The sequence below is a fragment of the Manis javanica genome, chromosome 4 (assembly GCF_040802235.1).
Source record: "Manis javanica isolate MJ-LG chromosome 4, MJ_LKY, whole genome shotgun sequence".
NCBI classification, from domain to species: Eukaryota; Metazoa; Chordata; class Mammalia; order Pholidota; family Manidae; genus Manis; species Manis javanica.
Window position 1 is genome coordinate 169,037,905 of NC_133159.1, and position 13,168 is coordinate 169,051,072.

Below are 13,168 nucleotides of genomic sequence, written 5' to 3' on the forward strand. Positions count from 1 at the left end.
ACTGCTATTCAAATGCCATGAGTCCTGGATGAGTACTCCATTTTTATTTTCATTCGTGTTGAGCTGTTTGAAGGGAAGAGAAGAAAAGCAAATTGTGATGGGTTCACTAAGTGCCTGCCTTTGTGTCAGAAGATGGGGAGTGGCAGTGGGTCTGCAAAAAGTCATCTGAGAGTTTAAACCTATGTGACCAGTACCTGCTGGCTCTGTCTGAACTGTGTTGTTGGGTCTGATGATGTGTATTTTATGGGAAATACGTGATTCCTGTCCTTGGGTTTTTAAGGGGAAAGCTGGAGGAGTAATAGTGTATTTACTTTGATAGACTGGGCTATGCTGCAGTAACCCCCAAGCCTCAGAGACTGAACTCAGTGAAAGTTTATTTCTTGCTTACACGAAGCCCTTTGGAGGTTGGTCAGCCCTCCTCCATCTTAAAGCTTCATCACCCAGAACGCGGCCACCAGAGTTGCTTTGGAGGGGTGAGATGAGTTTCAGGACAGGCTCGCTCGCTCCTGTGCCTGTCTGCCAGGTTTAGTCATGTGACTCATCCAGCCTAACTCTAAGGAAGGTCGAGAACTCCCTTACCATGTGCTTAGAGGAAAAGTAGCGGACAGATAGTAAGGACTGCCACACCATCAAACTAGTGAAGCATCTGGACTAAACAGCATCACCTCATTTGCTGCTAGCGCTGAGCCCATGTTCAGACCAAGACTGATCAAGTAGAACTCTACCCTGCCGCCGTTCATCACAGATAAAATTAGCTAGCTAGATACAGTGTTAATGGGAAATACTACTTCTCCCAAGCACACACCAAAACTTAAGTGTCCTAACAATTACCTTCTCTGACCAACTACTATTTTTTTTTAATTCACTGAGAAACTTTGTTCTCTAAAAATCATAGACTGTCAGAAAGTTTGCTGTTTGAAATATCAGTTGAGGGGGAAGCCTTACAGTCTTGCTTAGAGAATCTAAGTCACTTAGGGAAGGAGCCTTGATTTTCAACCCAAATGTGGAGCTTCAGAGCAGGGGGTTCTGAACACGACAATCCACTTTTAACTTTGTAGTTTCCAAGAAAGTTGGCCCCTGGGTCCACTTTGCAGTCCAGAGCTGACGTTGACCCTCTTCATACAGCTCTGTGTTCCCTTGTGCCTGTCAAACTATTTCATTGAAGTTTTATCTACCTGCATTTTACCCTCTAATCTTACAACTATCTTGTCTTTTGATAAGACTCACACCATCCCCCTGTTGTATAGTATCCCTTGTTAAAGTGGGTCAGTCGTCTGACTTTGTTGAACTACAGGTTTGCCCTGTTGGACTTAAGCTGATTGGGCTAAGGCAATCTCAAATTTTGTTTTGGCCTTTATACTTACTTATGGTTAAGATTTCCCTAAATTTTCTTTTTGCTACTTAAAGTAACATTCACATTAAACTATATTTTTAAATTACAAAAAGCAGTACTATATATGAATGGCTAGTAAGTACATGAAAAGATGCTCAACATCATTAGTCATTAGGGAAATACAAATCAAAAGCACAATGAGAAAACACTTCATACCCACTAGGCAGGCAACAGTGATAGTCAAACAGAGATGAAAACAAATGTTGGCGAGGATGTGGAGAAATTGGAAACCTCATACATTACTGGTGGTAATGTAAAATAACGCAACTGTTGGAAAACACTCTGGCAGTTCCTCAAAAGGTTAAACAGTTACTCTATAACCACTAATTCCACTCCTACATATATACTTAAGAGAAATTAGAATAATATGTCTAAAAAAACCCCTTTGTACATGACTATTCATAACAGCATTATTAGTAATAGTAAAAAGGTGGGAACAACTCAAATGTCCATGTGCTGATGAAGGGCTCTATAAAATGGTATGTGCATACAGTGGCATATAATTTGGCAATAAAAGGAATGAAGCACTGATATATGCTACAAAATGGATGAACTCTGGAAACATTATGGTAAGTGAAAGAAGCCAGTTACAAAGGACTGCATATTGAATGATCCATCCATATGAAATGTCCAGAATAGGCAAATCCATGGAGGCAGAAGTAAATTTGTGGTTGCCTGGGATGGGAGTATCTGGGAGGAAATGGAGAATGACTACTAATGGGTACAGGTTTCTTTTTGGGGTTATTAAAATGTAAAATTGTGGTGATGGCTGCACAAATCTCTGAATATACTAAATACAAAATTGTACACTTTAAATTGACCTGTATGAAATGTGAATTATATGTCAATAAAGGTATTATTTTTTTTAAAAAGGAACTGTGCTGCACCAGGACTACAGTGTCAAAGTATTTAATAACATGGTAAAGACAGACATAAACATTTTGATACTAAAAAAAAGTAAGTGCTAAGGTACAGGCATGCATGAAGGGTTGTGTGAGCACAGAGTAGGGCATCTGAGCCCACCTGGAGAATTTGGAGATGTTTTCCTCTGGTGGGAAATGATGCCTGAGCCGAATCTTGAAGGAAAAACAAAAATTAACCAGGTGAAGTTAATTGGAACACAAGCCAGCAAAGAGAAAGGTTTGTACTTAATACAGGAATTTGGAGAGATACTAGGAGCAGCCTGGGGTTTCTGATCTGGCAAAGTACAAGGAGGAGAGTGCTGAGTCCATCACTAAGTAGCTTGGGTAATAAAAAAGCAATTCATAAGTGAGCTACTAGTTATAGCTAGAAATTCAAAGCAGAACTGAGACTTCACCAAAATGGTGACAGCTGAGCAGAATTCATATTCAGAGTACAGTTAATTCCCTCCAATGGGAGGGTAGTATTAGGACATGGGATTGGAAAGATGAGTAGATTGAGATTATAAAGGCTTTTACCTAATATAATAAACTAACAAAATCTTTACCTGTGTACTTTATCCCACATATCCTGGCAAGGTGCCTGTGTTCATTATCCCATGTAAATCCTTGTAAGGTCATTCCGCAGGTAAGGACACTGGAATATATGAGAGTAAAGGAACTTGCCCAAGGTAACACCAGCTAGTGGGACAATCCAGGTTGGGACCCACCCAGTCTTAACGCCGAAGCTACAAGCCTAAACTTCACCTTGTCTTGTTTTCTACCTAACATACCAAGTCCTTTGGGCTTAAATCTCACCATCATGGGAGTGCTGGGAAGTTTTCAACAGTTGGCACTTTGTTTCTTCTTTATCTTCTCTTCCTAATAGCCTCAGTTTTCCCTTTTGGGAGAGCAGAGGGAAAATGGAAAAGTGAATTTGGCTCTAGGAGGCTGTTCTGATCATCCTTTGTCTCCTGAATGTCCTGTGTCTCATCTGAACCTCAAGCCATCTCTTGCAGTAAGGGGCTTCATCACTATGGTTATTGCTATCTATGTAAGACCTTATTACTTTTAAATCTCCATATTTTATGTTTTTCAACCTTCCTAAATTGGCAAAGCAAGCAATAGTACTTTATTTACGGACAGGGAACAAAAAGTTGAGAGAAAGAAAATGATGGGGCAAATCATATCTCTGGCGGAGGTTTCTCTTCCTGTAAAATGAGGCGGTTGAACTACATACTTTTTTTGCAACAAAAAGTTTATTATTCTGGACTTGCTCAGAGCTGGGAAGCGATTCGGAAGCAACATCTGTTACCTAACAGATGTATAGCTACTGGTTACCGTGGGAAATAAAGTCCGCGGCTCCCCAGGCAAACATAAAGGATTGAGCAGTGGGTCGCTCCACATTGACCCCGGCTCTGCGCAGGTGCGAGAGAGGAGCGAGTACGGTGCGGCGGCGGAACAGATTTTGCGGGCGGTGGGGACGCCTTTTTCGAAGGGACCGGGGAAAGGAAGTGTGCCACATTATCGAGCGTACCCGCTTCTGGCCTCTTGGAAACGTTTTAGGGTCCTTCGGGTTCGGACTGCTTTGGGTGGGCCTGAGCCTTTGGTAATCTGGTGACGGGTGGGAGCGGCTGCCGGTTCCAGATACATCTGTTTAGGCGGCGGACGGGCCGGGCCCACCGTGGCCGCTGCTCTTTCGCTGCCCTTGCCCCCGGGTCTGATCAGATGGCTGCCTGGGCCGCCGTCTCCCTGAGCAGGGCCGCTGCCCCATACTTTCGGGAGCGATGCCCCGGGGTCCGGGCCGTTTCTCAGCGCGTCTTCCCGGCCTCTCAGCCTAACCCCTTTGGCTGTAGCACCTTTTGGGGTAGGACACTGCACCTCACTGCGGCGGTCCCTGCCGGACACAACAAGTGGTCTAAAGTCCGGCACATTAAGGGTCCCAAGGACATGGAAAGGAGTCGCATCTTCTCCAAGCTTTGTTTGAGCATACGCCTAGCAGTTAAAGGTGAGAACCTGATGATCACCCTCCTCTGTCTTCTCTGTGCCCAAAGTCATTTTTTGCCTCCTGGAGGTAGGTCAGGGCCTACTCCTAACCTCGGCCCTCATTTTCTTTTCCTTTCCCAATTTTTAGCGTTGCCCACCTCAAAAGCCCTCCAAACACCTGCTTACATTGTATGTCCCCACTCACCTTTCCAGATGCTGAGCATCTGCCAGCTTCTCAAGGACCTGCTCTTAGGAAAATAAGATGGTAAAAGTGACTACTTCATCCTAGTCTGTAGCTGAATATTTCATAGAAACAGACCCTAAGTGTAAGGTCACATGTATCTTTCCTGAAGAGACAATTCAAGCCCTCTGCAGTCCCCTCTGATAGTATATATATTGTGGCAGGGCATGGAATAAAGCTATTACTTGCCCAGGCCTCAGTTTGCTTCATTAAAGTTTCCTGAGACAAATTTTCTTGGATGGTAGGTTTGCAACCATGTCTTCTCAGTTGTATGGTCCCCATAAAAAGGTTCTTGTTTTGTTTTGTTGTTGTTTTCAATTTAGTGTCAGATACCTGTAGGAATGGAGAAAAGGTCCTGAAAATATGTGGACTTTGGAGTCAGAAATACTTGGTTTCTGTCACTTACTTTGTGATCTTGAGCAAATGGCTTGACCTTGTTGAGTTTCAGTTTCCTTCTCTAAAACAGGGATAGTGTCAACCTTAAGGGAGTTTCTGGCACAAAATACGTATTCAGTGAATATTGATTTACCCCTAAAACCTATGCCTGATATTTCTCTTGGCTTCCTTTTCTTCTAGATTCTTGGTACTAAGTTACAGCAACACTGTCAGATGTTTGTTTGGCATCAGATAGTGGTGATAACAAAAATAAGGAAGGTATAGCCCCTGCCCTCAAAGGCAGTATTATTGCAATGTCATATGAGCATTTCAGTAGTTACACACAAAACAGTAGAGTCGGAGCAAGCTGTTTTAATAAGTACAGGAAATGTTGGTACAATTTATATCCCTTACATATTCATCTAATATAAAGTGGTGTTCACTGAAACCTAGCAGAAAGATCTGTTCTTAAAGAGTGCATTTGAAACTTCCAAAATACTTCATTATATCCTATTCAAGCACTGGATAAAGTGCTATAAATTCATTGAGAGCTAAGTGATGACTTACTGTTTTGATTGGGGGTGGGTGGGTCAGAAATCCCTTTTATCTCCCATGCTGTAATGCGATGTCTTCATTCATCTTTTCTATCTCAGAAGGAGGACCCAACCCTGAGCTCAACAGTAATCTGGCCAACATCTTAGAGGTGTGTCGCAGCAAGCACATGCCCAAGTCAACGATTGAGGCATCACTGAAAATGGAGGTGTGTCCTCAGTTTGACATTCTTACTGATCACAGCCCCTGCAGGGTCCACGTCTGGAAGGCCACCAAACACTCCTTAAATTATCAGAGAGAAGGGGTAGCCTAGTGGTTGACACCTTCAACCCAGAGCCTTCTGGTGGCTCTGTGTCCTTGGATATTGGCTGTAGGAGAACATTAAGGGACTGAATGGATAGACAATGTGCAGACCCATACAGCCTAGTACTGCTTAGCCAAGTCGCAAGGGGATGGGCTGGAAAGAAGGGCTACAGTGTGGGGAAAGCCCTGATGTTAGATCGAGGAGGAGTTTGCTTTTCTTTTTCAGATACTTATATCCTAAAGGAGAAAAGCCAGTAGAAAGTGAGAGTGTGTGGACAAGAGTGGTAGTGGTAGTGGGAGGAGCAGGAATGTAGAGCCCAAGTATGGGAGTTGCCTTTGAGCCTGGGTAAGGGGACACCTCTTTCTCTGGGACAAGTAGGAAGGATCTTAGGAAGTAATAATCATCTTAATAACAAAAGTTATTGAGTGCTTACTCTAGGCCAAGCATTTTGATAAGTACCCTTTATGCCTTATATTTCTGGATCTTCAAAGCAACCTTATGTGGAACACGAGGCACAGAAAGATTTGGTGACCAAGTCACACAGAAAATGACAGACTTGAAACCACATAGATGTCAGTCCTTGTGCTCTAACCATTATACATCCTGTCTTCATGGGAGCATGGTGCAGATAAGCTGGTAGAGACAGAGGGTCTCTCCCTCCCCCACCACCAGTGGGCCTTTTTTTCCTTTGGAAAGAGGAAGAAAGTCATTGGTTGAGAGTTCCTGGGCAGGCAGCAGACAGGGTGTTTGGAGAGAGTGGTGAAGATCAGATGCATGGGCAGGGGATGAGTAGAGGTGACTTGGGAGGTCCAGATGAGATTGGTCATTAATCCTTTGATTGATTGAATTTTGTGGCCATGCTATTTCCAGTGCCGCTCATGGTAGGGCTCAGGTGTGTGATTTCCCACAATGGTGAGCACAGACATCCCAGGTGGGTTTCATGTGGAGTGGGGTATAGAGGATGAGTCTTCATAGTAGTGACTGGGAAATAAATGTGGGATTCAGCTGGGGAGGGGAGGAAACAAAACTGGGAGATGGTTGATTGTTCAGGGACCAGAGAAATGACCCCTTCCAAGTAAGCGGTAGTAAGCACTTCCAGTTACCTCAAAAGTTGGTCCCAAGGACCTCCTCCCAGAGGGTGAGGACAAAAATAAAGACTTGAGAGCCTGGGCTCTAGCCCAGAGAGCCCATCCCATGGAGTCACTTTGTGGTATATGTGGTTCTAGGCTGGCATGCAGGAGAGAATTGGGAAATAAGAAAATGTGCTTGTGTTGTCTATTACAGAAAGCCAAGGCTGTTTATTTGCTATATGAGGGTCGAGGCCCTGGTGGCTTTTCTCTGCTCATTGAGGCATTATCTAGCAGTGGCTCCAAGTGCTATTCGGACATCAGACATATCCTGAGCAAGAATAGGTAGGTGTGTGTTTGGGAGAGGGGAAGGGGATGAAGCCTTGAGGTTCTAATTTGCAGGGGAAGTACTGCTGCTCTTGGTGGTATTTCAGGTTTTAAGCTGACTTCATCCTTAGCAGAATCCAAATGGGATCATTTATTTTCTCTTTATGTGTTCTATACTAAGCAGGATCCAAATGACTTGTTCATTAGGTGTAGAAGGGGCTCTTTGTCCCATTATTCCATCTTAGCCATGTAATGTACACACCTTGAAACATAGCACTAGGACAGGAATCTTAATTGCACAGGAAGTGATGAGCAAAGTCTTTGCATCCTCCACATTCTGATCAGAGCAGAAAATATCAGGTGGGGATATATTTGGCTTATTCCCCTGCCCAGCAATAGCTGTATCTTCTCCTTCCAGAAGAGAGGTGCTCTGTGCCTGCCTATACTCCAGAGGCTGGGTGGAAAATACAGTGTTTGAATGCAGTGCTGTGTGGAGGTTGAATGTCTAAAAGGCATTCACTCTGGCCCATTTCCTTTCCTGTCAGGGGGATGATGGCTGAAGGAGCTCGCCACTTATTTGACAAAAAGGGGGTGATCGTAGTGGGAGTGGAGGACCGAGAGAAGAAAGCTGTGAACCTGGAGCATGCCCTGGAGCTGGCAATTGAAGCAGGAGCTGAGGATGTCAAGGAAACTGAGGACGAAGAGGAAAAGAACATTTTTAAAGTGAGTATGAAGCCTTAGTGTTTGGGGGACTTCTAAGTGTCCTAATATACATATTAAGGCATGCCTATCTCAAGTTTCTTTCCTGTGCTCAGAGGACAGGTGACATAAAGAGTTCACATATTTTGCACAAACATTTATTAAGTGAATACTGGATAGGGCTTACTGTACTGTAGACTGGTAGAAGGATTCAGAATACTGAAAACTGTGTCTCTGCCAGGGAAGAGCTTAAACCCAGTGATACATTATAGTAGTTCTATTCATGTTTTACAAAGTTCTATCTGACTTGGCCCTGTTATCTTCTGGCTGCTCACTTCCTGACTTTCCTTTGTCCGTAGTTTATTTGTGATACCTCTTCACTGCATCAAGTGCGGAAGAAGCTGGACTCCTTGGGCTTGTGTTCTGTGTCCTGTACACTAGAGTTCGTCCCCCACACAAAGGTGCAGCTGGCTGACACTGACCTGGAGCAGGCTGCCCATCTCATCCAGGCTCTTGGCAACCATGAGGATGTAATCCAAGTCTATGACAACATTGAGTAACCAGGCTGGTTACCCCCTGGGCACTTTCCTAGGCAATTGGCAGCCCATTCTGGAACACAGCCTTCTGCAGTGTCCTGTAAGACTAAAGCAGATGGGGGAGCCTAGCAGGTTAGGAGGCATAAGACTAGGACCTGCAGTTTTGTGGCCAAGGGAATCACCACATTTCCTTGGGGCCTCTTTGTCAGCTCTGCTGGTGTCTCAGAGCACTCCGGGCTGAGTCCCTGCACTCCCTCCTGGATGCACAGTAGAGCCCAGTCAGCTAATCAGACTCTGATCTCAGGAAGTTGGCCCTTGTAGGAAGGTAGGTGCCCTGAAGGCCTATATTAGAAACTGCTCTTAAATAATAACAGTGGTTGATCTGGGTTGCTGTTTTTGGCTCTTGAGTTTTCCTGATTTTGTGGCTAGCTGTTATGACCCTCTTGACTTTGTTTTAAGTTGATAGGTTTAGTTCCACTACTCTGGTCCCAGAACTATTGTCTATTTTTTGATTAACCATAGAAATGTAGCTTTCCCCAGGCACTCTGCTCTAATGCTGGTCTAGTAGCTTACACCTGTCATTCATACAACTAATATTTATCAAAAACCTACTATGTACCAGGAGCCAGACTTACCAGGAGCACAAGCTGTTCCATTGGTGCTCTGTGTTGATCCTGCTCTAAGACACAGGACTGCTCTTTTATGGGTAGTGTGAGCTGCTGTGCATACACCCTCATTCTCTTTGGGTTGCCTCTGTGCCCTGCTTCTCCAGGGAGCTTAAGGCTCTAACCCAGTGGGAAGTCAAGTGCCAGTGATAAAGGACTCTCAGGCCTCTCTTTGCCCAGGATCCCGTGTGTTCTGAAATTGGTCAGAGTGGACCCATTGGCAGATTAGACTGCTCTCAGAAAAGGCTATGCCAAGCTGGTTTTGAAAGCTGCTTGGTCCACCAGATGCCCAACTCTAGCTCCTTTTCATCCCTGATGCCAAGTAATGGGGCACTGTGAACTGCAGAGGAAATGAGAACAGAAGGAAGGGTGAGTCAGGAACCTGGTGAGGTGGGAGATGGAGCCTTGGTGCCTTTTGCTGTGGTGTCACTTCTGGATTTAGAGAGACCAGGAGTGCCAAACACCTGTGCCAGAGCCCATCAAGAATGTCAGGCCTGGAGTAGATTTTTGATCCCTGCTACTCACCTACTTGTAAGTTGTTTAAACCAGCTCTGAGCTCAGAGTAATCTTCCTGAAGAAGCCTCAGGTAAATGAGGATGGAAAAGAGCACAACCCAAATTGGCTATAAATGGTAACTTCAGCTTCTAGGAAAAACAAATTACCAATTTCACAATGACTTCAGCAGATGGAGAGCAAAGGCTAGGGGGAGGAAAACCAATGAAATAATCCACAGTTATACCAAAGCATATGCTCTTACACTTCATTTCATAATCATGATACTACCTGGGGTTCTTTAATTTTTATAGGTGATAGATACCTCATACAAATAATCTGAAAAGCACATCATTAAAACAGGGCAACTTAAAGTTTAAATGCTGTTTCATAATTTATGATACTTCCATATACTTTTTTACTTGATTTTCACAGGAGACCTATAAAATAGCCAAGCCACGTATTTTCTTCACAAATGGTCTCGTACCAAGCAGGTGAGAACAAGTCTAACATCTCTTGTATTGCTAGACCTTGGTATAAAATAAACATAATTTGTAAATGTTGAATATAAAGGCATACTAGATGGCTCTGCACTGACCCCTGGTGGTGCCCTGCAGGCTTTCCTGCAGTTAATATGGGAAAGGCAGAAATGAAACCTTATTTGTTTGGACCTTTTCTGCCTCTAGATCTGGTAGATACCCTTAGCTACACAGGTTAAATAGTTAAATAACTAACTATTTAATTAAATAGTTAAGTAACTTTTTATGTATATGAAGTTTTCTGTCACTAAAAATTATTTTTCAAAGAATATTTTATGTCAGAAAATGTTAATATATAATGTTAAATGGAAAACAAAGATGCAAACTATATATATAGTATGGTCCAAATTTTAAAATATAAATCATAGTATACATATGAACTTATAAAAAAGCTCTAGAAGGAAATGTACCATAACATCAAAGATGGTGGTTATGATTTTTATTTTCCATAAACATGAGCTACTTTTATCAGGGGAAAATTTTTTTACAAGAAAATTAGTCACATTCTTGTCTAACTAGGGAGACAGGATGTGAAAGACCAGGAGTCACCTTAAAGCCTCCGGGGGGATTGGCTTCTGACTTGCCTTTGCCTCCTCTTTGGTCATTATCTTAGCAACAAAAAATCATTCAGCACTTTGTAGCTGACTTGGGCTCACTTTCAAGTGTCCTTTCAGTGGGCTGGAGGAATCTGTGAAAGCTCCTTTCACAGCCTTGACTCTTACAAGAAGCACTCATGTGGTATGTAGCTACCCAACCTCTGCCAAAGGCCCTGGATGAATTGAATAGGAACAGTGAATTCAACCATATGGCTGGGTTTTTTTTCTCCTCTCTGAAACATACAGCATAGCAGTCAGTAAAGCTTCAGGTGCTGAGAGACCTCAAATTCTAGATTTTTATTTGCATCCCTGGGAATTCCTCTGAAGGAGACATTCTATGAAGAGAAAAATAAATGAGCCAGTAGGTCTAGCAAAAGCAAGTGTTATGATAGATACCACCCTAGTCTTGACTGAATTCATTTTCTCTTTATCTCCAGGCAGTGATGGGATAGCAGTTTTTACTTTCTCTTCTTTTGTCTATGCCAAAAAGGTAACAATTACTGGTTTTTAAAAGCCAAACCTTATAGAGATATATAACAAAAAAATAAGAGTCCTATCTAATCTACTTCCTAAGATACAACCAACTTTAACAACTACTCTATATTATTTTACTCATTTGAACCAATCTTCTGGGGAACAAATTCTGACTGCTAATTCCTAGTAAACTTGGATGAGAACTTAATCTGCACCTATTTCTTCATCTATAAAATGGGGATAATAGTGGGAAACAAGGCTATTATTTATTGAGCACTTACTGTTGCCAGGCATTGTTTGAAGTACTTAACATATATTAACTGATTTAATTCTCAAAACAGTCCTATGAAATAGATACTAAGTATGAATGAACATTTAAAAAAATTGAAATGTGATTATTATATACATTTCTGCTATATAACCTGTCATTTCTCCTTTTTTTCACTTCACAATATATCCTGAATATTTATTTGTTGGTATTAGTATGAAGTCTGCTTCATTTTTTTTAGTAGCTACATAGTATTACTGTATTAATTATATGCCAAAATTGATTTAATTAGTCTCCTGTCAGTGGACATTTGGGCTGTCTTACCTTACAAAAGATGGTGCAGTGAACATTGTTTATCTTTGCTCACTTGCAAAGTACTCCTTAGGATAAATTTGCAGAAGTAGAATTTCAACATGAAAAGCAATTTTTCTTTGAAAGTTAATGTCAATAATATATAAATATCATGTGATAAAAATCTTCTGTGAGGTATACGTCATTCCTTAACAATGCAGATAAACTAACTAGTTGAACTGGTACTCTGAACTTGTCCTGTTTACCTCTGAATTAAAAGAATTTTCATTAAATCCGGTGATAGGTTGGATGGTTTATTTTCTTTTTTAACACCAGATTCATTGAGTTACCCAAGAGAATTCATTCATTTCTATTTATTGTTCTCTATCATTCAAGCATAGAAGTATCCCTATGCTCTTGAAAGAAAAAAAAGAAAGTGTGCAGCTAGCATGTGATTGAGCCCCCTAATGGGACCAGCACTTTCTGAGGGTCTGAGCGCTATGGGCAGGTTGTGATCCTTGGGGTCAGGTATATCTCAGGTACTTAACCAGGGCATCAACTCCGTGTAAAACCAGGGGTAGGTACATCATGGCCCAGATGGGAGCCTCACATGGGGAAAATTAAGAGTGAGGAAAGAAACAACATAAGAGAAGATAAAATACAAAGGGCAGACTTGTGGAAATAAATTATTAATGTCTCCATTTGAGATTCACTTATTCAACAAATACTTGTTGTTTTGAACATTCTATGAAAGATGCTGGGCATGCCAACTTGACACAGCTTCTGTCTTTATGTTTACTTTCTTACAGGCATTTATAATAGAGTAGGACAAGTGCTTTGACAAAGAAAGTACTTAGGTGCTCTGATACCCAGATTTGGGGGTATCTGGGAAGGCTTCCTGGAGGGAGTGGTGTTTGGGTAGTCTTTCCCTGAAAGACTGGGGTAGGGGCAAGAGTGGAGGAGGAGAATGTTTGAAACAAAATAGCATATGAAGAAGTGTAGAGGCAACAGAGGGTCCTTTTTGAGGAACTGTCAGGGTTCTGTGTGGCCAGAACACAGATTTTGAATGATGGGGTTGGTAGAGGTTGGACATGGAAAAACTTGTGACTGGAGAAGGAATGGTCTGGCTCTTAAAGGGCCTTCTCAGCTACATTCACATATTCGATTTTTCCTAAGGGTGATGGGAAACTAGTTTTTAGTTAGAGCATGAGAGGACCAGGTGCTTGTTTTAAAAAGATTACACATTGGAAGACTGATAAACTAAGTAATCCCAGTGAAAGAAAGAGTTCAGTGTTTTGAACTAGGATAGTGGAGCTGAGGGTGGGGAAGAGGTGGATAGATTGGATACATGGGCAAGCTTAGCTGTAGAGGAAGGGAAATAGAGCTCTCCAAATTGGATAACTCAGAGGCATCCAACTTGAGAAGCTAAGATGGGCAGAGGAAATACAGAACTAGGAAGGAAAA

General features: G+C 42.3%; 1 protein-coding gene across 1 annotated transcript; it reads left to right on the forward strand.

The window, feature by feature from the left end:
* Positions 1–3,766: 3,766 nt before the first annotated feature.
* On the forward strand, positions 3,767–11,997 carry TACO1 (translational activator of cytochrome c oxidase I). The gene is made up of 5 exons (XM_017667940.3): positions 3,767–4,300; positions 5,548–5,654; positions 7,035–7,162; positions 7,690–7,867; positions 8,203–11,997. The coding sequence occupies exons 1-5, from the start codon at positions 4,021–4,023 to the stop codon at positions 8,401–8,403; spliced, it is 894 nt and encodes a 297-aa protein (XP_017523429.1). The 5' UTR covers positions 3,767–4,020; the 3' UTR covers positions 8,404–11,997.
* The last annotated feature ends 1,171 nt before the right edge of the window (positions 11,998–13,168 follow it).